This window comes from Brachypodium distachyon, chromosome 3 (assembly GCF_000005505.3).
Source record: "Brachypodium distachyon strain Bd21 chromosome 3, Brachypodium_distachyon_v3.0, whole genome shotgun sequence".
In the NCBI taxonomy this organism is placed as follows: domain Eukaryota; kingdom Viridiplantae; phylum Streptophyta; class Magnoliopsida; order Poales; family Poaceae; genus Brachypodium; species Brachypodium distachyon.
The window spans coordinates 398888-418999 of NC_016133.3; the positions used below are offsets into that span (position 1 = coordinate 398888).

The 20112-nt window shown below is 43.0% G+C and overlaps 3 protein-coding genes across 4 annotated transcripts; 1 reads left to right on the top strand and 2 right to left on the bottom strand.

The window, feature by feature from the left end:
- Positions 1 to 4154: 4154 nt before the first annotated feature.
- Positions 4155 to 10226, top strand: LOC100825004. Its single transcript, XM_010235357.3, has 9 exons — positions 4155 to 4361; positions 4458 to 4595; positions 4719 to 4825; positions 5907 to 6088; positions 6243 to 6351; positions 6436 to 6755; positions 7384 to 7456; positions 7783 to 9549; positions 9769 to 10226. Exons 1-9 carry the CDS (start codon positions 4312 to 4314, stop codon positions 9915 to 9917), a joined length of 2895 nt encoding a protein of 964 aa, XP_010233659.1. The 5' UTR covers positions 4155 to 4311; the 3' UTR covers positions 9918 to 10226.
- A 670-nt stretch (positions 10227 to 10896) lies between these two features.
- LOC100821008 (MADS-box transcription factor 21) lies at positions 10897 to 13692 on the bottom strand. 2 transcript variants are annotated; one of them, XM_024460341.1, is made up of 2 exons: positions 13435 to 13692; positions 10897 to 12215 (listed from the first exon to the last, which is right to left on the bottom strand). In XM_024460341.1, the coding sequence occupies exon 2, from the start codon at positions 11817 to 11819 to the stop codon at positions 11163 to 11165; it is 657 nt and encodes a 218-aa protein (XP_024316109.1). In that variant the 5' UTR covers positions 11820 to 12215; positions 13435 to 13692; the 3' UTR covers positions 10897 to 11162. The 2 variants fall into 2 exon arrangements, with proteins under 2 accessions (XP_024316109.1, NP_001288312.1); NM_001301383.1 differs by lacking the exon at positions 13435 to 13692 and having other exon boundaries at positions 11163 to 11819.
- An 832-nt stretch (positions 13693 to 14524) lies between these two features.
- On the bottom strand, positions 14525 to 19419 carry LOC100825614 (MADS-box protein SOC1). The gene is made up of 6 exons (XM_010235358.3): positions 18966 to 19419; positions 15869 to 15953; positions 15536 to 15597; positions 15333 to 15432; positions 15159 to 15200; positions 14525 to 15060 (listed from the first exon to the last, which is right to left on the bottom strand). The coding sequence occupies exons 1-6, from the start codon at positions 19253 to 19255 to the stop codon at positions 14827 to 14829; spliced, it is 813 nt and encodes a 270-aa protein (XP_010233660.1). The 5' UTR covers positions 19256 to 19419; the 3' UTR covers positions 14525 to 14826.
- Positions 19420 to 20112: the final 693 nt, after the last annotated feature.

Here is a 20112-nt window from a genome sequence, read left to right on the forward strand (position 1 = left end):
TGTTTCTTTTGAAAACACAGACCATAGGGTGACACTACTCATTTGTTTGCCTTGGTCCGTGGTGTACTACTTCGATTCACTACTTCCGAAGAATAGTGTTCGAGGTCGGTTCTGGAAACCCATCAAATCACTCACTAACACTGTCTGAAAAGTGGCGACCAAGGGAAAACTAGCTGGTAAAGGTTATAAAGACGAGCCTCACCACAACCACAGGTTTCCTTGCCAGCAACAGCCGCCCGGTAGTGTGTTCTATGGCTACTACTGCTGTCACATCCTTATGGAGAATGCCATCATGTTCAAGCCTGAGTGGAAGGGGTCAGTCGCGGTGATGGAAGAGTACTGGGGCCCCGAATGAAATGGGACACCGACCTAAATGGGTCGTGTATAACATTCAAAGGGAGTTCGCCCATCTCATCAACAATGAGGTCATCAAGCCTAGTGGGGACTTCTACGAACGCGTGGAACAAGTGGTGTCTAGGGTTCACCCACAACAATAGATTCAAACTTGAAATGAAATACACTTGTATTTTTTTTATGCTTCTATGAAATTTTGACACTTTGTAATCAATGTCGTGAAGTGAGATACATTTGTAATCTTTATATGTTTTAAATGATGCGGTTTTATATACATTTGTATGCTTTAAATGATGTGATGTGATGTGTTATGATGCGGCTTTATATGTATTTTTCTGTGCTGTGATGTGCTGTATATATTATTCTGTGTATTTCCTGTGTATTTTTTGTGATTTTAATCATTATTTTTAAATACCGAAAATGTATCAGTGTCGGTCGCTCGACCGACACTGATGTGGCAACGCGACCGTTACTGATGATATATACATCAGTAACGGTCGGGTCGGGTCGGCCCGTCCGCCACTGATGATGGTACATCAGTAACGGTCGGAGCGACCATTACTGATGATACCCATAACACGAAGATAGTAACGGCGGCCCCGACTGTTACTGATGTTGTTTTTCGATCGTTACTGATAAGTCTTTCTGTAGCAGAATCACCACCTAGCTCCGCCCCTGGGCACACTGACAATGAAGGACTAGGAGTAAATGTATTTGCATGGAGGAGCTTAATTAGTTATAATTGCATGTGATCTTGTAGTGATCTTGATCGATGTATCCGCTGTCTCTTTTGATTTGATTAATTTCGTGCATGGCCCATGCATTGCACGTACGGAGTACCACCACGTACGCCTCCATTAATTAATTTGTGCTTGCTTGTGTGAGTGAGAGAGAGAGAGCGCGCGCTAGATGGAGATGGAGCTAGCTAAGACCGACACTTGCTTGAATTCCTCATGGACCCATGCATGCAAACATGTCGATGGCACGAGGACCATCCTAGCTATCTAGAGACCGATAGATCGATATATGCATATGCTCGTTGGGATGGGGCCTAATTATATATTGGCTTCAACACAATTCAATCACTAGCCGCGCATTAATTAGTTATTGTCGCTAGCTAGGTGTGTAGCTATACTATGTGTACCGTTGAACCCTTGACACGCAGCCCATATGCCATATATGGGCCGGGCTTGCCGGAATTAATGGCGGCGGCGGAGGTAGGCCTCGCCGGAGGCCGGCGGTGGGGTGGGTGTTGGCAATGCATTGTATATGCCGTGCGTGTGCGAATTCATGCATGTTTGCAGTTTGCGAAAAATTAAAGAAGCAGCTTGGCCAATTTGCATTTTGTTATATGGTTATTTTTGGGGGCCCGGCCGGACGATTGAGCAGGATGGTTAATTAAAATTTGGAGGGTGAGATAGAGGAAGGGTCACGCAGAAATGGCCAAGATATTTATGACCTCCTATAGAGGCCAATAATTGCTGCTGTCGTTGGTCCCTGCTGGGAGAGATCGATCGATCAGTCTCCAGGAAACAACAACTGGGAAGCAAATGACAAAGCATAGCTAGCACAGCCGATCGATACGAAGCCAGGCACAGGAACAGGAACAGGAGGAGAGAAAATAAAACTCAATGAACGAATGAAAGCAAACGAGTAGCTAGCTAGCAGTATTAATGTATACTCCACATAAGAGATTGTGTTAATTTTCTACCAAGAAAATACATACTCCTTCCATGCATTCAAATTTAGTCAAAGTTGAGACATCATTTGTTGGACAGAGAAACTACTTAATACTCCCACATCCGTTGGAAAATGTCGTCAACGTACAATTAATATGCCGTATATATTCATCATTAGCCTGGTTGGATTTTTGAGATTTGATTCGAATGGAATTTCAGGTTTGATTCGAATTTTGGGATGAATTTTTTGCACAGGTTGGTTTGGTAGAGATCGATCGATGAGACATTCATGCATGGTCCTTCCTTCCAGTGGTACTGGACCAGTATGTGTGTACTACAGAGGGTGGGAGAAAGAGGGAGCGTACGTACGTTCGCACACTACACGTGTCCTGCAAATTATCATTAGCTAAGCTATTCGACGTCTTAACTCGTTCTTGCACGGAGGCAGCATGCAGCAGCCTTCATTAAGCTAGCCAAGCGTAGTCGACTCAACCAGTCGGGTCTATCTTGATTAATTGCTGGGCACGAAATGAACAGATAGATCGCGCGCATCAATGTCGTCAAATTAATAAGACCATCAAATTGTTAAACCACCATTGCAGAGCCAGAGCAGCACTTTTGTTTCTGAACAAGCTAACGGTGGCTCTTTATTCACTGATGAAAACATTCAGAGTTTACAATCCAGAGGATTGTGACCAGGAACATGTACACTGTCGGAAGACCCAGAGAACTCACCATGAGCCACCTCATCAGCATCGCGACTTATTACGGTGGATGGATAAACCATGTGGTGTAGGCCCAAGGACCAATTGTCCGGCCCACCTTCTGTACCTCCACGGTGGAATGCTGAGGACTACGATCAAGGATGGGCTACGGTCCAAAGAGAAAAACGATCAAGGATGGGCCGGAAGGCCTACAACCATGCAACGTAGGCCCGAATAAACGACACTGTACCATCCCAGCCCAGCCCACTCAATAAGAGTGTAACCTCACCTGTTTTCCGGCAAACCGCCTCAAAACCGGTGGGCGGTGGCCCTCTACGTGGTCTTGTCTTGCGTGTGCAAGAAAAACTAAGTACTACTCCCCTGTATCCATTTTTATGAAATGCTCTAAATTTATTCTGAATCAAATTAATTACTTCCTCCAATCCAAATTAATTATCGCGGTTTTTTCTAGCTATGCATGTGTCTAAATGTGTTTCAGTGTTGTAGGTGCAAACGTATCTAGACAAAGCTTCGACAATTAATTTGGATGGGAAGTAAAATTTAAATTCATCATAATATGTATCTTCCTAGGATACGACGTTTTGATTTGGAATAAAAAATTAGAATATTTTATAAAAAGGAACGAAGAGAAGTGCTAGTGACAGTAACGGATATGCATGAACGGTGGAGACGTTGTTGCATGAAAATAAGTCCCTTCGACTCCGGTTCGCGTCGCGACAACAACTTTTTCGGCGCCAGTGAGAACGTGTTGTCGTGGACCTTCTTCGACCAACTCTTGTGGTCTTGTGTGTTGCCGCTTGTCATCTTGCACGAGATTCTTCGTTCCAGATCAAAGTATTCGCCTCATGCGGGAATGACTGTTCTAGATCTCCTCGCTGCAAGTGAGCTTCCGATGCGGTGTCTCAACCCTTTCGAACGCGTTTGAAGCTTGTGCATATTTCTTTGGCAACTAACTTCTATTTTCTTCTCGGTTTGTATGTCATCATAATGTATTCCTAAAAAAAAGATAATCAGACTACAAGCGTTCTATCTCTTTCTCTCAAAAGAAAAAAAATACCAAGGTCTTCATGATTTAACTTTTTTATGCAGTGTTCTCGGGAAAGAAATCCAGCATTTTTAATATGACAATATGCAATTTTTCTGGACAAGTCAATTCTGCATTTCCAAATAAGCAAGTGAGAGAGAAATGGCCAATGCATATAGTCCCCTCGAAAGGAGAAACAACAATATCCAGATTTTTACCGAGTCTTTTTTTTTCACAGCTTCAATTTTTCTTTACAGCAGCCATAAATCACTTGCATTATTCAGAGGGTAAAAAGAAAATAAAAAATATTTTTTTTCCGGCAAGAGAAGAAAGAAGACAAGAGGAGAAATAAAGCTCTTCCGTTTCTTCTCTTCTTCTTCACACCATCTATCATCTCTCGTCATCTCTTCTCCCCACTCTCACACTCTTCTCTCTCACAAATCTCGCCTCCGATCCGCCGCTGGAGCCTCCGATCGCGCCACCAACCCCCCGCCCCGTGGTCCGATCCGTCAGCCTCCGATCCTCCTCCATGGGCTGCTCGGAGCCTCCCGACACCGCCGTCGCCGCCCTGCTGCCGAGGTAGGTTTTTTTTCCTTGTTCCCCATGTCGCCGATTTCGCTGCTCTTTGTTCTACCGTAGGGTTTCGACGGGTTCCTGACCCCCGATCAATGCTAGGCCCGATGAGGGAGAAGGGAGTGCGACGGGTTCGATGAGGAGGGGGAGGATCGCCTACCCCCGCAGCTTCCTGCTCTCCGTCGCCGGCTCCGTCGCGTCCAGGGACCTCCCCGCCGGCGTCGACGCCTCCGCCCTCAGGTTCGTGTTCCAGTTTGTATCTTTCCTCTGCCTAGATCGGAGGGGTTGATGTCTGTTCGGCCGGGCGGCGCTCGCTTTTAGTTCGTTTACTCACCCGTGCTTTGTTTGTTTGCTGTGGAGCAGTGAGATGATGAACCAGGCCGCGCCGCCGGCGAGGTGGGATGCTTCCTCACCGTCTGGATCGGGCAACTGTCAAGGGGATCTGCCTGCACGCGAGCCGGATCAGCTCGGTGAGTGAGTTCATGGTTGGCTGATGAATGAATGATTGAAACGCTGCTGCCCAAGGTCTCCAGTAGAATATATTGCACCTGCATGAATGATTGTGTCTCAGTCCGGGATTTATGAGGTTATGATCTTGTTGAAATAGCGCGTGTCGTGATATGTCATGAATGGGGTTTTGCATCATTGGAATGGTGTGTCGGTATGTCGGTGGGGCGGTTTTTACACGTGTGAATGTTCGGATTGTTCAGTTGTACTGCTAGATTCAGTATTTAATTTGTTTGCTACTAGTCTGGAGCAATTTCCTTTGTTGCATAATGTCTTCTTTATGGGAGCATCCGACTTTCTGTTATTCTGTTGCTCATTGATGCCACGGGTCTCCTGCAGATGCATATCCTGGAAACCGATGCAGAATATACCTTGTAGAAATAGATCTCTTGCTGACAGGCATTGGACTTTCGGTTATTCTGTTATTTATGGATTATGATCTTGTAGAAATATATCTGATACGTCATCGATGGTTTTCTGCCACTGGAATGGTATGTTGTTATGTTGGTTGGTGAGCGTTTCTGCTAGTCGACATCTTGCCATTTTACACGTCTGTCTGAATGATTGGTTATTCAATTGAAATGCGACAAATCAGTATTTAATTTGTTTACTAGTCCGGAACAGTTTCCTTTGCTGTCTGTCTTCTTTATGGGACCATCTGGCTTTTGGTTGTTCCATTACTTATCAATGCCATGGGTCTCTTGTAGATAGGCATCGTGGAAACCAATGCAGAAAATGCCTTGCCCTGCATAATTAATACGTCTCTCGGATTATGACCTCGTAGAAATAGATATGATACGTCATGGACGGTTTTGTGCCACTGTATGTCGTTATGTTGGTCGGTGACCGACTGCCCGTCTCTGCTAGTTAGCACCTCGCCATTTTACATGTCTGTCTGAGTGATTGGATTTTCCTATTGACATGCTTAAATTCAGCATTCAGATTGTTTAGTAATCTGGATTGATTTCCTTTGTCGCATGTCTTGTTTATGGGAGCATCAGGCTTTTGGTTATTCTGCTAATCAATGTCATGGGTCTCTTGCAGATATGCATCCTGGAAACCAGTTTAAGCACAGTTTGCCAAAACCCGAGCATGACGGGTTGCTGGGAAGCGGTGCTTTCCCCAGGCCTCCACGTTATGTTGGACCTTTGGCAGCAAATGATCTAGGGAGTGGGTATCAGCTAAACAGGAACTCTGGCCGTTACCAGCCACCGCGTCCATACAAGGTTTAATGTCCAGTAGCCAATACATGCACTGCTTTACTTAGCCTATGTTCCCTTCCTGCACTGGGAAGCAAGAAGCATCTCTTTTCTCACACCTCGTTATTTTGGTGCAAGTTTTGATGGAAATTTGAAGTTCTTTGCACGCTAATAATGGCAGGTTATACCTGTACCACACAAAAATGTCGACTCGGTTAATGATGAGACATTTGGCTCTTCTTCCGAATGCTCAAACGAGGACAGAGTGGAAGAAGAAAGAAAACGGAGAGGTAATTGCTGATGCACACTGATCTTGTCATATTTTTTATCCTGCACTTATCAAGAGCATAATATTTGTTGCCTGTCGATTGTAGAATCATTTGAATTGATGAGGAAAGAGCAGCATAAAGCCCTGCAAGAAAAGAAGAACGCTCCTGACTGTGACAGAGAAAATCTCGGTGATGGAATAATTTCCTTAGTAGAGAATTCTGCTGGAAAAGGAGGTCCTCGTACTAGAACTGATGAGCAAGTTGAATTGAATGCTTCCTCTTGCTCTAAAGATGATGCAGTTAAAACACCTCCACTTCTACCAACTCCTAAAACCAGGCCACTCAAACCCCCTGGTTTCTCAAAAGCATTACCTGAGAAAAGGCTTCAGCTGCAGTCCTCCAACTCATCATCACTCAATTCAGAGGTATAACTGTCAATTCAGAATTGTATCTATTCTCTTAGTTAATAAATGACTTGAGGATCATATCGTACACCTAATTAGTTTGATGTGGAAGTAATCAGTTTTAATTGTTTATAACATTTAGGTCTTCGGAATCTTATGGCCTCACATTTCATACTAAATGTAACTGTTACTTACTTCATGACCCTTACGACAGAATGTGCAAATTATAAGATAAATCATGGTTTCAAATAGTAACTGGTCAAGACAATAAATTGCCGTTTCATGTATTTTGGCAGCATCAAATTTTGTACACATTCTAGTTATTTTACGGAGTACTATTTTTGGTTTCTGAGATGATGTGGAGATTGAAGTTCAGCCGACAGTACTAATGTTGTAGATTTAAGAACCAACATTCTGAATAGTCTGTTGAAAAATCGAACTGTATAATAAACACGAGTCTCCAACTTTTGCACGAGTGTTTTGTTAGAAATTGAGTGTTTACATATTTAAGCCTGAGAATAGCATTCGGCAAATCGCTCTTTTCCTTTCATTAATTAAATGGTTTTTTCCCTTCTGCTACCTTTTAGCCACTTAGACGTTCCATCTTATGTTGTCTGCATGTACTTATTCAGTATTTAACAATTTTCAGAGTCGGCAGCGGAAAACTGATGATATAATGGTTTCACCTGTACCAGAATCATCCAAATGTGCTAAACATGAAGGTATTTTTGGTTTGTATGTGTGCAATGTGCATCATGCTTGCTGACACTGCTATGTTTTAGTTGCTGTAACGTTATCATTAGAAATGTAGGGAACTGAACCACTGGTTGGTACATAAGGTAACTTCAGCATGTTGGTAAATGATCTTGTCAACAGCTACCAATGCTTTCCAAATAAAGTTAGGGTTTTACAGGCGTCTGTATTTTGAGTGTGTATGCTAGGTTGAACTCCATGCTGCATCATCTTATTTACTTTCTTGATTTCGCCATAACGTTCTTCGTATAATAGTCGTTTCTTTACATATTCGAGCTTTTCACGTTGCTTGTAGGCTCAGGACATGCAGAACATTTATCATCAAAGAAGCTGCTCAGCATGATTGTCAAAGATGAAAATATCTTTGCAGACAATATGGTTCGAGGTCCTTCGGCATCTGGTGGTACTTCTGAGAATTTATCAACAACATCACGAAGTAATTGTGAATCTGGATCTAAGCTCTGCCATTTTATATCTCCTGCACCTGTTGTTCAGACTCTCGAGAAGTCTAGCACCGATGGTATTCCAGAGTCAGTTCCAGTTGTGACATGTGGGGATCTTGAGGTGACCATGCTAGCCCATGTTAGTGGCCCTAGTAACTCCAATCAGCAAACTACTTCCCAGAAGTGTCAGACTGTTCTAGATGAACCAAGGGCTGGAGAGCAAATTGCTGTTGACAAGCATTCATCACACCCTATTCTTTCTTTGTTACAGAAAGGAACAACCAGTAAGGATTCATCTCCTCTGCAGTTCCACATGGGACCAGCTGATAAACTGCCGAGTTCTGATCCTAATGGTATGGTCAAAGGTGGTACGACAGCAAGTGATCTGGTCAGTAATACTGAAATTATCCTCACCTTGGGTAAGAATATGACACTTGAACCATTGTTTGGAGCTTCTTTTACGAATGGTCATCGTTCTAGGGATTCTCCAGTTTCTGTCCTAGAAGATACTGCTGGTGGCCTTAATTCATCATCCAAGAGATTACCGTTTTCAGCGGAAGGGACTATACCTTCGCTCATTCCTGATGACCACAGTAAAGACAGTGCTTTACACATGAAAAAGGGGGCTGGAGTAGAGCATGGCAACACAAAATTCTCTGCCTTTTCAAGTTGGGAAGGTGCTAGCGTTGGTGAGGAAGGCTTGGGAATGCAACTGCCGGAGGAAGATGATCTGTTTTCAGTGAATGATTCACTGCATGCTGACAATACTCATAATTTGCCATATGCTGGATCCGCTAGAGCGGATAGTCTATTGACAGCAAAAGAAGTTGCTGATCTCAGCAACAGGTTCCGAAGTAGCGTGCCTGCTGAATCAGAACAAGTTCAGGTACTTGGCCATGATATGCCGAGGTCATCTTCTCATGATCAGGTTGACCCAAACAATCTTTATCAACTTTTTGGAAGTAGTTCATCTGCAACTTTCCCTATAGAAAGTGCAATTACGACGTTCCAGCACATGGATCATATTTTTAATCAGAATCAACAAGTACCATTCAGCATGCCAGAAGCTATCCACCATAGCACTAATCAGAATCAACAAGTGCCATTCAGCATGCCAGAAGCTATCCACCATGGCACTAATCAGAATCAGCAAGTACCATTCATCATGCCAGAAGCAATCCACCATGGCAACCATCAGAATCAACTAGTGCCATTCAACATACCAGAAGCTATCCACCGTGGCAGCCGTCAGAATCAACAAGTACCATTCAACATACCAGAATCTATCAACCGTGGCACCCATCAGAACCAACAGGTGCCATTCAACATACCAGAAGCTATCCACCGTGGCACTCGTTCTTTCCCACAAGATATTAATTCCATGCAACATGTTCTTCCTGCTCGTGGTGGCCATCGTGTTGACCCGGTTGCCCATCATCGTATGCTGCAGCGCATGAACATGCCTGGAAGTTTCCCTCCACAAGGCTTGCCAAGAGGGGTTCCTCTATCTCAGCCAGTACAGCACAGGCCTGACTATAGAGCTGAAGTGAATAGTTTGGAGATACGCCCTCGCCCTCGCCAGCCTGGTTATGGAGAATCCATGCTGATGAGAATGACAGGTAAACTTCTGTGCAGTAAGGATGTGCGTTTGGGAACCTTTAGTTTAGTAACTAAGATTGGAATTTTTCACTGATTAGTCATGTGATATTTCGAAAATAACCAGCATGTAATTATTGCCTCAAAGTTGCCAAAAAACATTCTCCTTACAATTCGTTAGAGGTTCTTTTATTTTCAAGGACTAATACTGATAAAGACTTATGTTTAACCTATTTTAACAGGCTCAGCAGTGGGGGCGAATCATGTGGAAGCACTTGAAAGTTTGATCCAGATGGAGCTAAGAGCGAGACAGAGGCATCTCCGCCCTGCCATGGTTGGTCCTGTTCAAGGTTTCTACAGGCCCGAGCTCAACAGGAATTTTAGATACTGACTATGGACATAGATGTTTACCCAGGGATAATCTAGGATAAACTAGAATGTGGGTAGTGCTGTTGTTTTCTAATCTGAAATTGGTGGTGGCATTAAAGTACTTTGGAGTAGCAAATAGCAACCGAGATAAAGTGGATGGTTAGCCCCTGGTTGTGGCTGTCAAAAGAAGTCGTTAAGTTTGCTGTGGTTGATTTATTTTGGATTTCCTTGTATTATATGCTATGCTGCCAAAATATGTCGAACCCAGTGAAAAGTACTTGATGGCTTGACGGCCTCGGGATTTATGATCAACTGAGTCATTCCCCCGTGATCTGGCTTGTTTTCCCAATTGACGTTGATCAGGCATGATTGAACCCTTCAGGTTGCAAACAATATATATTGATTGGATAATGGTCGGAAAGAATCCATTCGGAAGAATGAATAACATGTTCAAACCGTGTAACTGTTTTCACAAGGACTCTGAGGTTATTTACGGAATTACATTTGAGAGTGTCAATGGCTGTCGTTGTCGCTTCCTAGACGATACATATGTCACTGTTTTCTGAATTATATGACGCGTTCTTAAGCGGCAAAATTACCATGAGTAGTTCTGGATCTACAAGAGAGGCCTAGCCTTGTTATCATGTTCACCACTCTATTTTCTTGTCCTCAAATATTATCACAAACCCATCGAGACTGAATTATTTAGGAACGGAGGGAGTACGTAATATGGTGTAGAATTTTCTGCTGCGTCTTAACTAGCTGCCTCCTCTGAACTGTGAACTTGAAACCAATATGTATGACATAGTTAAAGCATGTTTGCTGACAGAAGGGTGGTGATTATCACCATGATCCATGAGTATGATACATATAACTGTGACCAGTATCTGAAGAATATCTGCAGTGACCAGCACCGTGAAATTACAGTGCAGGTTATATGTTATATGTTCAGATTCATTGTTTACACTGGTTCATCGAAGCTAGCTACAAGACAAGTTGTATAATTCAGTGCAATCAGTTATATGTTCTCTTCTTGACTATATAGCCTTACGTCTTTGAAAGAAAAACCAGCAGAGAATCAAAATGATAACGTTCATTACAATACCAATGTACTTAACAGACACAAAATATCCTATCCCACTGACTTGGCGAAAACAGCAAACAAGATGCACTATCAGATTCTTCTGATAATAGCTGCAGGCAGAATAGTCAGCACACCTTTGGTGACTATATACAAAAATACTATGACGATGTGTGTATTTGCTTCTTATATCTCTCTGTAAAGGTTGAGCCTGTTGCCGCCACCAAGCATCCTATTGACGACTCCTTGGCTCGGTGAGGTCATCTCAGATGAATCTTCTCCGATCTGCAACGACGAGACTGCCTGGGCTGCCATGAAACCTGGACAGGGAACGGACTGATGGAATGTTCCCTGATAGTACGATGCTTTGAGGTCCCGCACTTCTCCCCAGGTTGGCAATGGCTGGGCATTCCCCCAATCAATCCACCTCCCTTTGGGAGCATAAGCATGATTGGCGCACACGAGTCCACCGGGGGAGTATATATCAGTGCCTTGCATGTCCACGGTGAAATCGAAACCAGCCGAGGGCTCCCAATCGTTGCATCTTCTGTGCTTGTTTAGCATCAAATGGCGGGATTCATCGGAGTCCTCACCTATGAGAACATGAAGAGCAACTGCTTCAGCTATCGAAGCACCTTCCTCGTCCAGCCTTTGCTGTTCTTCCTTCTTCTTCTGCTTCTTCTTTTCCAGCTCTGAGATAATGGCAGCGGAGTTTGCAAGTGCTTTCTCTAGCCGCCTCCTCTTCTTCTCAGCTTGCTTCTGGCGATCCAGTTCATCTTTCGCTTGCTTCTTCTTTCCTTTCTTCAAGACCTTGCCTGCCTGATTACCCACAGCCTTTTCCATGGCAACTGTACTGTGTCTGCCTGCTATTGACTATCTCAGCTAAACTCCTCTACTAATTATAGTTACGGAAAACCAAAACCTTCAAAGTTCATTTCTTGGACTTCTGTCTAGATGCTTTCCTAAGGGCCCGTCGATTTACTTCCGGACCAACTAGTGCTGAAACGGTAGCTGCTGAATGCTACACCCACTCAGGTCTGAATGAGTATCTTATCTTGCGAAAGATGCAATCCCAGAAGGAGACGACAGGGGAGAGCAGGAGCGAGAAGTAGAAAGCGCTGGCTATCTCATCCACTGTTAAGTTTGATCCAAGCTTGTCTTTGCCCAGCTCCTGACCCATTTTAGTATCCCCCAAATTGAAGTGAAACCACAGCCGACCAGCTCATAAGGGATCCTCTACTGCATGAACAGAAGAAGCTTCAAGTAAGATACGGTAGTCAAATTTGAAAAATGAGATGTAGCGATTCAGGTGATTGACATAATGCTGTACAAATAGAATAAACTGGGCGATGGCACATCATGTACAAAAAGCAATCTCGCAACAGATGTCGGTGTGCAGTTATAATGGCAATGAGCAAGCCACAAAAACATGCACATATTCTGTCACTTTTCACAGAAAAGGATATCCCCTGAACAAAACACCCGTTACTACCCAATTCTTAGGGTTCCCCTTCTCATGTTTCCTATGCTCTACTGGCATAACATTGTTCTTTTGGCGGAAGGAGACCGGCAGAAACAGAGCTGCCGTGGTGTTGTGTTAAAATTCCTACTAGTTACCTCATAGATTGGTACAGAGAACTGGAGTATTACATAAACTCTGGTATCTTTTCATTCCCAGAAGAGAAATGGTCCAGATCTTTGCGATCTTGCAGACTGCTTTGGGCCTTTGGCAAATCATGGATTCCACACAATTTTGCCGTCTTACTTACTAAAGGGGAGAGATTTATTTTCCAGAAAAGGGTAAGAGAGAGAGAGAGAGAGAGAGAGAGAGAGAGAGAGCACAAAATGCTCTAGTCTAGACTAGTTCTAATACATCAGGAATCAGGATCTAATAATTCAGAAGCTGCCAAACAGCCTCACTAGAAGAGAAACACACAGAGCTACAGGCACGGCATCTCTGTCTTGCCCTCTGCAGACCCCAGGAACCTGATCCCGATTCATCCACCGTGTGCAGCGCGGCGGGCGACACATCAAGGAACCAAGCCGAGCTCAACAACAGCATGAGATCTCGTCGCCAACACACAGCTCTACGAGAATTCCCCAAACCTACAAAAAAAACCTTTTTTTACCAGAGCAGTCGACGGAGAAGACCCTAGGGCCAAGATCTACGCGGCGCATCGACCAATCCCACATAGAAAAATCCCAATTTCTCTCCAGGGCGGCGCAGCTGGTCACATGAGACCGAGTAATTGGACCCCGATTCGGACAATTGAGATCCTCCCGACCCTTGACCGCCAACGAATCCGCCCAATTCTCCTCCTAGACACGCGCCCCCGATCAACCATGCTACCCCGTCGTTTACTAGTATGAATTCCAAGGGAATCCGCGGCCAGATCCAGAGGAATCGCGCGATTAAAAGGCAGTAATTGGATGGATGGACAGATCGTCAGTCAGTTACCTGGCAGGAAGGCGGGGTGGTGTTGATGAGCGGGGGATTGTTCCTCGCTGGCTGGCTCCTCTCGGTCGAGGGACACGGAGTGTGCGAAGAGGGGATCTGAGGGAGGGAGGAAGGAGAGCAGCCCCCGGTAATGGCTGCGGACGGAGCGAGGAATTCGAGGCGGATTTGGAGAGCGAGTCAAGTGGAAGAAAGAGAGAAATTTGGGAATTTTCTTCTTCTTCTTCTTCTTTTCTGTTAGAGAGAGGAAAGAGGAAGGCACGTGCGTTTGGATCGGGGATGGCACGTGCGGGAAATGGCAGGTGCCCTGGAGAGCAGAGGCTGCACGGTGGGGTCCCGATGTGCCTTGTATAGTCTCGGTGACATGTGGGGCAGAGCGGGAAAGAGGCTCCAAGAATGGAATGGCTTTTTATCTCATCTCATGAGAGGCAGCGACGGCACACGGAGGGAGCATAATGAGTGTTGCTTTGCTCGCAACGAACGCCAGTGTCTTTTTTTTCGCCACTAGCTCGAAAACATCCATGTTTTTTCTTTCAGCTCTGAAAAAAAAATGCGACGCCGGTGGGTAATACCTCAGAGGAGACGAACCGTTTTTGACTAAAATCACATAGTAATGCGTTTTCCGAGTTCACGGACTAAAGTGTTCAATTTTTGCCGAATTCATGAACTAGTGGTGTATTTTACTCTATTGTTGTCTGTGTATGTTTGTTTTTATTTTTGCTCAAGTATGTTTTAAATGAATTATACTACTCTTAAAGGAAATGATCAGGTAGTTCGTTTATGAAATTTCTTTTTGACGCTCTTTGTGACTTTGTTTTTGGTTGTCCCTTTTCCGGGTGACATGATCATATTTGCTTTCGATGGGATGTTTAATGGGCCGAGATTTTATTCGCCGTGGGCCCTAAATAAAGCTAGACTCGTATCGAAATGAAATGTTTGGGCCCATCACAGTATTTATCTGTTGATCCATCCATCGCTCTTCATGTTGGCTCATCATCCTTCGAAGGCACGGCCAAAAAAAAAGGGGGGTAAATTCATGCAAGTCTCTTTGATCGGCTGATGAATCGCACAGGTTAACCAGGAGATTGATATCAACACATAAATATATATAGTACTAATGGTTGTTAATTAATTTGGATACAGAACCAAAAAGACAGGATGATCACAAGAACAGGTCGAGACCAAACTTCAATTTCTTTGGAGCCCCCGCATGCATTTGCTGCAACGTGTTAATTATTCGTGCATAATTTTACCTCATCGAATCGACCGATCTAAATTAAACTATATATAATTTTCTATATGGACACACATTAAATTGAATACTACTCGTAGTATTTTGTATCGACCTTGAGCAGAGAATTAGTTGACTGATGATTGATTTTGCTAGCTAGCTAGCTAGATATGTGTTCCAGGCCTTCCGATGACCAGCTCTGTCTCCACGTCTTCCACGTCCTTCTGCCGCCGCCGCCGCTCATCGTCGTTGTCCTCTGGTGCTTCTTCTCCGCCTCCGATGGTGGCGCCGGGTGATCTTGCATGAGCTGCCTCCACGGTTCTTGTAGCCAGCTCTAGCAGAGGCAGCGCATGGTACTTTTCACGCAGCGATGAGTTCTCCATCAACAGCTTCTCCTCCTGAATGAATGAACGGATTAACATTAATAGAACTATCAAGCCAATCATCTCGCTAGCTACTACACCTAGATCATATATTCTTAGGTTGTTTTATATACCTTCTCCCTCAGCTCCAAAATTTGGTCCAGCATCTTCTTTTGCTGTTCCAGATCCACAGTGAATCAACACAAAACAATAGATTGACATCATCAGTTAAAACTTGGAACTGGATTAATTAGCTAGCTAGGAAGAAAAGAGAGCAGAAATTAATTATGGTCTGCTTGCTTGCTTGCCTTCTTTTGCCGGATGCAGCTGAGGCTCTTCTCCAGCTGCTGCTCCAGCTCTTGTAGCTCATGTGTTGAACACGATTCCAATCCCTCTCCCATCAGCTTCCTATATATACGTAACACATGTGTTCATCTGGAAGATTACTGGCTTTCCAAGAAACATATTTCCTTTTTCATGTGGAGGAACACTAATTAATCAGTCACCGTACCTCTGGTAGCCCTCGATTGCATCTATCTTCTGCTGCAAAGCTGTTGCCTCAGATCTGCACATCTGCTTGTGTGTATGTATATAGCACATCACATACTCAATTTCATGTGAACTATATATATATGTGTGTGTCTAGATTAATTCAGTATGTTAATCAATTACATTTGAAGTTTCGTTCTTTGTAGATTCACACATATGTAGCTGTAAAATATTACTTTTGAAGTTTCGTTCTATGTAGATTCACACATATATATGTAGCTGTAAAATATTACTTTGATGGTGATATAGTATATATATACTCAAAATCTGGGAGACCTAATTAATTATATCGCACCTGGACGCCGGCTGATTCAAGAGCTTTCTCATTTGCAGGTGCGCCTTTTGTGTGGTTCAGGTAGCGATCAATTGTCTTCTGCAGACTGTGAATTCCCAAATGTTAACAAAAGATATATAACAGATCAGTTATATGGATAGATAAGTAGTGCATGTAAAAACATGTCTTTCGAGACATCATTTCAGCATGTGTATAATTTGTGCACAAGGCATGCACAAATTTCTCTTAAACAAATAATTAAACGCCTCAGATTTAGGGTTTCAGTTTCCACTATGGAAAAAAAGGTTGAAGACGATTTTAAGAGTACGCTTAATTCAATAACCTGTTTAAATTAGTTAAGCAACAAACCACCGAAAATTTATATTTTACATGACAGTTTGTTTGATAACAGTACAAAATCTTGCCAAACAAAATGGATATCACTCTATCTGTAATACAAGGAGAGTTTTTTTGCGAGAATAATACAAGGAGAATACATTAATTGGAATGATTACTATGCATTTCTTGAGCCGACATGATTCTCATGTGTGAGACATCTCAGCCCATAAAACTTAAGCTGTGATTTTATTAATATCCTTGTGAGGATGTAATGGTATTTTCATAGACCTTTAATCTGTCAACTTCAATCAGGACAAAAAGAGACCCTCCCTCCCTGCACATGATACTACTGAATTGTCATACATATTGTCGTTAATTTCCTAGATGGGGTTATGATATCATGGTGAATTAGTCCACCGCTTTCTTGTGCAAAGATCATAATATTGTTAATGATATTTTGGACTAATATTGCAATGGTGATCCCTTCTTTGGCATAAACTCCTTTATTAGTTCGCTTCTCTTCTAGAAACAATTAATTTCATATGAAGGCAACTTTTGTTAACCATAATATATGTAATATTGTTGTTACGCTGCCAAAATTTAAGTGGCGTCCTAGTAAATAACCTTATATATTGTGATGGATTTCAATATAACCCAGGCTCAAAGCCTCAACCTAATCATGATGTATTAATTGCATCACCACACATGTGCCAAGCAAGGATATAAAGGCACATGTTTATGCACGCAATAAAACAGCTTCCATAAAACAGAACACGCAAACAAAAATCTTGTTTTGAAAATCTTTGGAAGTCAAGTGTCAGTATATACATAACTACCCTCTTATTAGTGAAGTACGCACACAGGTTTATGCACCAATGGTTCCACAAAACAGTTATCTGGAAATTATAAACACTACCAAAATGTTGCTTTAAAAATGTTTGAAAGTCAAATATATATTCGATAAATAAATAACAAAGCTTCTTATTAGTGATGTTGTGGGTAAATATATCTGAGGTTAAATGCATAGTTTATTGCTAGCTAGCACTGATCACATAATGCCCATTAATTGTTCTGGATTTTGATTTTTCTCATAATTAAGAACAAAAAATATATCTTGTATTAATCACATAATCTCTTTTATATACTTTGTGTATCAAATTAATGAACTCAAAGATTTTCTGCACATGACATGCAAAAAATTACCAAATAATGCAAGGCGATAAATCTAAGATATGCATGCATCCTATCACATTTAATTAGAAGGTTTTAGTGCATGCCAATTTAATTTCTGTATTCGACGATCAAGTTTTTTCCTTTTTGAGAAGAGTTTCCGATGATCAAGTTAAAGTATTAGCCTTCACTATTTGGATTGGTGAGTGGGTTTCTCACCACTCACTGTTAAGTAATTACAAAAACATATGGGAGAAAATGTACATTTTGGAAGATGGGAAGTTATTATTGACTAATTAACAATTAGAAATGTTCTAGGTGTGTAATTATCAAGTCCATCCTTATCATTTTCTCCGTCTCTTGATTTATCATCTCCTTTTTCTATCTCTTGATTTATCATCTCCTTTTCTATCTCTTGATCTAGCATTCTAGCACTTCTTTAGTTAGAAACATGCATTTAGAATTATTCTCCTGAAGCAGTCCTACTAACGGTATTAATGATCATGTGTTTGGCTGGGAACTCCATACGTTCTTAATTAGATCGTTTTGTGATGTATGATTCTCTTCTGCACATCAACACAGAAGAAATATGAAAAGAACTTAATTAGTTGAAATCGTATAAGTATATTGTTTCATATTATTACTACCATTCTCTTTTCCCGCGTGGAGGAAGTTAGACAAGCAGATAATAAGATCGATCCTCCAGTCGTACCAAAATTAAGACCAGAAATTACTGTAGATGTTCACTGTATTTCATGTACTATCTGATTAGCAGTGACATATATATACTACTGTATTACTGTAATATATGTGTACGGCCTAGTTTGCAGATGCATATCTCTGAAGCAGTGTCAGCAACATACGCATATCGATCTGATGCTCTTGCGAGCTAGAGCCTGCAGACAAGTACAAGACACATATATATGTGCCCATTAAAGTGAAGCAGCTCGTCACTGCAGCAAGCTTTTTATTGATGTCTGGACATGGACGGATTGATGGGATGCTAGTACGGACGGACACGAGATCATATATGTGTCACTCCATATAGAGATTAAGGTTATATGATGACGATGATGCGGGAAACTATAAGGAAAGATTTATATGCAAAGACAAACGGCAAGGCTAGCTACATATGTTTGATGTGAATTAAGGGTGAGTAGTATTTAATGTTTTCCTTTAATTTGATGATCACCATATTGCAGAAAAAGGGGATACACATATAGTTGAGTCGAAGGGAAATTAAAGGAACTGAAAATTTTAACATTGACTGCACTTGAATGTATAGAGCAGTTCTAAGCAGTGATTCTGTAATAACTTAAACAGATTCGCCATGGATTCGATCTTGTGTGCGTGTGCTCGATCAAAAGAACGGAATCAACAAAGGCTGGGGGTTAATTAATCGATGAACTGATCTTGAGAGAAACACTAGGGGCCGGTACATATTTCATGTATACCATAGCCACCCACCACCACAGGCCACAGCTTTATATATAGGCATGAACAGTAGCCGCCATCGTACGGATCTCGAAGCAAATCAGAAGAAGAAGAAGAAGACAGTAGCAGGAATTGAGACTCAATCAGAGGGATCGATAGAGGAGCAAGAACGTACTCAGCGGTGGATGCGTACTCGTAGAGGCGGCCGCGCGGGGAGAAGACGAGGAGGCCGACCTCGGCGTCGCAGAGCACCCCGAGCTCGAACGCCTTCTTCAGCAGCCCGCTCCGCCGCTTCGAGAAGGTCACCTGCCGGCTCGTCGCGCACTCGATCCGCCGCATCTCGCGCCGCCCCCGCCGCCCCTGCTGCACCGCCTTCTCCTTCTTCTTCTCCTCCGGCGACGACATCTCCACGTCCGCCGCCGCCACGATCTGCTGCTCTTCCTCTGGCTCCGCCGCCGCCACCATGATGAGGATCGATTGGGATTGGATTGGATCTGGTATGGAGTGTGTTGTAGCCGCCGGAGCCTGAGGCTGATCTCCTCAATCTGGTAACATTGGGAGGATTTCTGGAGGAAAAAGGAGGAGGGGATTTTGTTACTTAGAAAGGAAAGGTTCCGAGGACACAAATGGCAACACCTGGTTGGCCCAGCTGGCAACATGCCACGTACTCCACTTGTATTGGCTCCTGCTAGTAGCTGCCCCACACCTATCTCTCTCCTTTCCTCGTTGGCTGCCTGCATATGCCTCTCTCTCTCTAGATCTCTCTCTCATTATTGGGCTCCACAAAAGTGGAAAACTCAAGCTGCCATAGGACTTTTCTCTATATGGTTTGATACTTTGATTTATTTTTGGGGAGAGGAGCTGCATGCTACCAAGTCATCAAATTAGATTATTTTTTTAATTAGATAAGGGAAGATTTAGATAGACCATTAGTTTTTTTTAAAATAAAATAAATGGTTGCCTCCGGACGAAGAGTGAACGGAGGACCAATATAAAAGTCGGTTATATATAGCACTAGAGATGGCCCGTGGAGACTTAGGTTTCTCGACACGTGCCTGCTCGATCTTAGTGGCTAGCTAGCTGGGGGACTACGACATATCTGGCGCTTTGTTTTTTTTAAGATTCGCGTGCGTGGTCCTGGTAACATACGGGCCAGAAACTGTTCACAAGATAAGATTCCGCACATGCATCTTTTTAGTCTCGTTAATTATATATTGTCGCGTGAGTTCTACGGGCGTGTGCCTGTAGCGTTTGGGCCTATGCACAATTGCGGTGCAAATTTTGACCGGCGAGACCATCTATTGTAGAAGACTATTCCTTCT

Coding starts and splice junctions, on each gene's coding strand:
- LOC100825004 (XM_010235357.3), top strand. CDS start 4,312: ATGGGCTGCTCGGAGCCTCCCGACACCGCCGTCGCCGCCCTGCTGCCG. Junction 4,596..4,718: donor GTCGACGCCTCCGCCCTCAG/GTTCGTGTTCCA, acceptor GCTGTGGAGCAG/TGAGATGATGAACCAGGCCG. Junction 4,826..5,906: donor ACGCGAGCCGGATCAGCTCG/GTGAGTGAGTTC, acceptor GGTCTCTTGCAG/ATATGCATCCTGGAAACCAG.
- LOC100825614 (XM_010235358.3), bottom strand. CDS start 19,255: ATGGTGGCGGCGGCGGAGCCAGAGGAAGAGCAGCAGATCGTGGCGGCG. Junction 15,954..18,965: donor GAGTACGCATCCACCGCTGA/GTACGTTCTTGC, acceptor GGGAATTCACAG/TCTGCAGAAGACAATTGATC. Junction 15,598..15,868: donor TTGAATCAGCCGGCGTCCAG/GTGCGATATAAT, acceptor ACACACAAGCAG/ATGTGCAGATCTGAGGCAAC.
- LOC100821008 (XM_024460341.1), bottom strand. CDS start 11,819: ATGGAAAAGGCTGTGGGTAATCAGGCAGGCAAGGTCTTGAAGAAAGGA.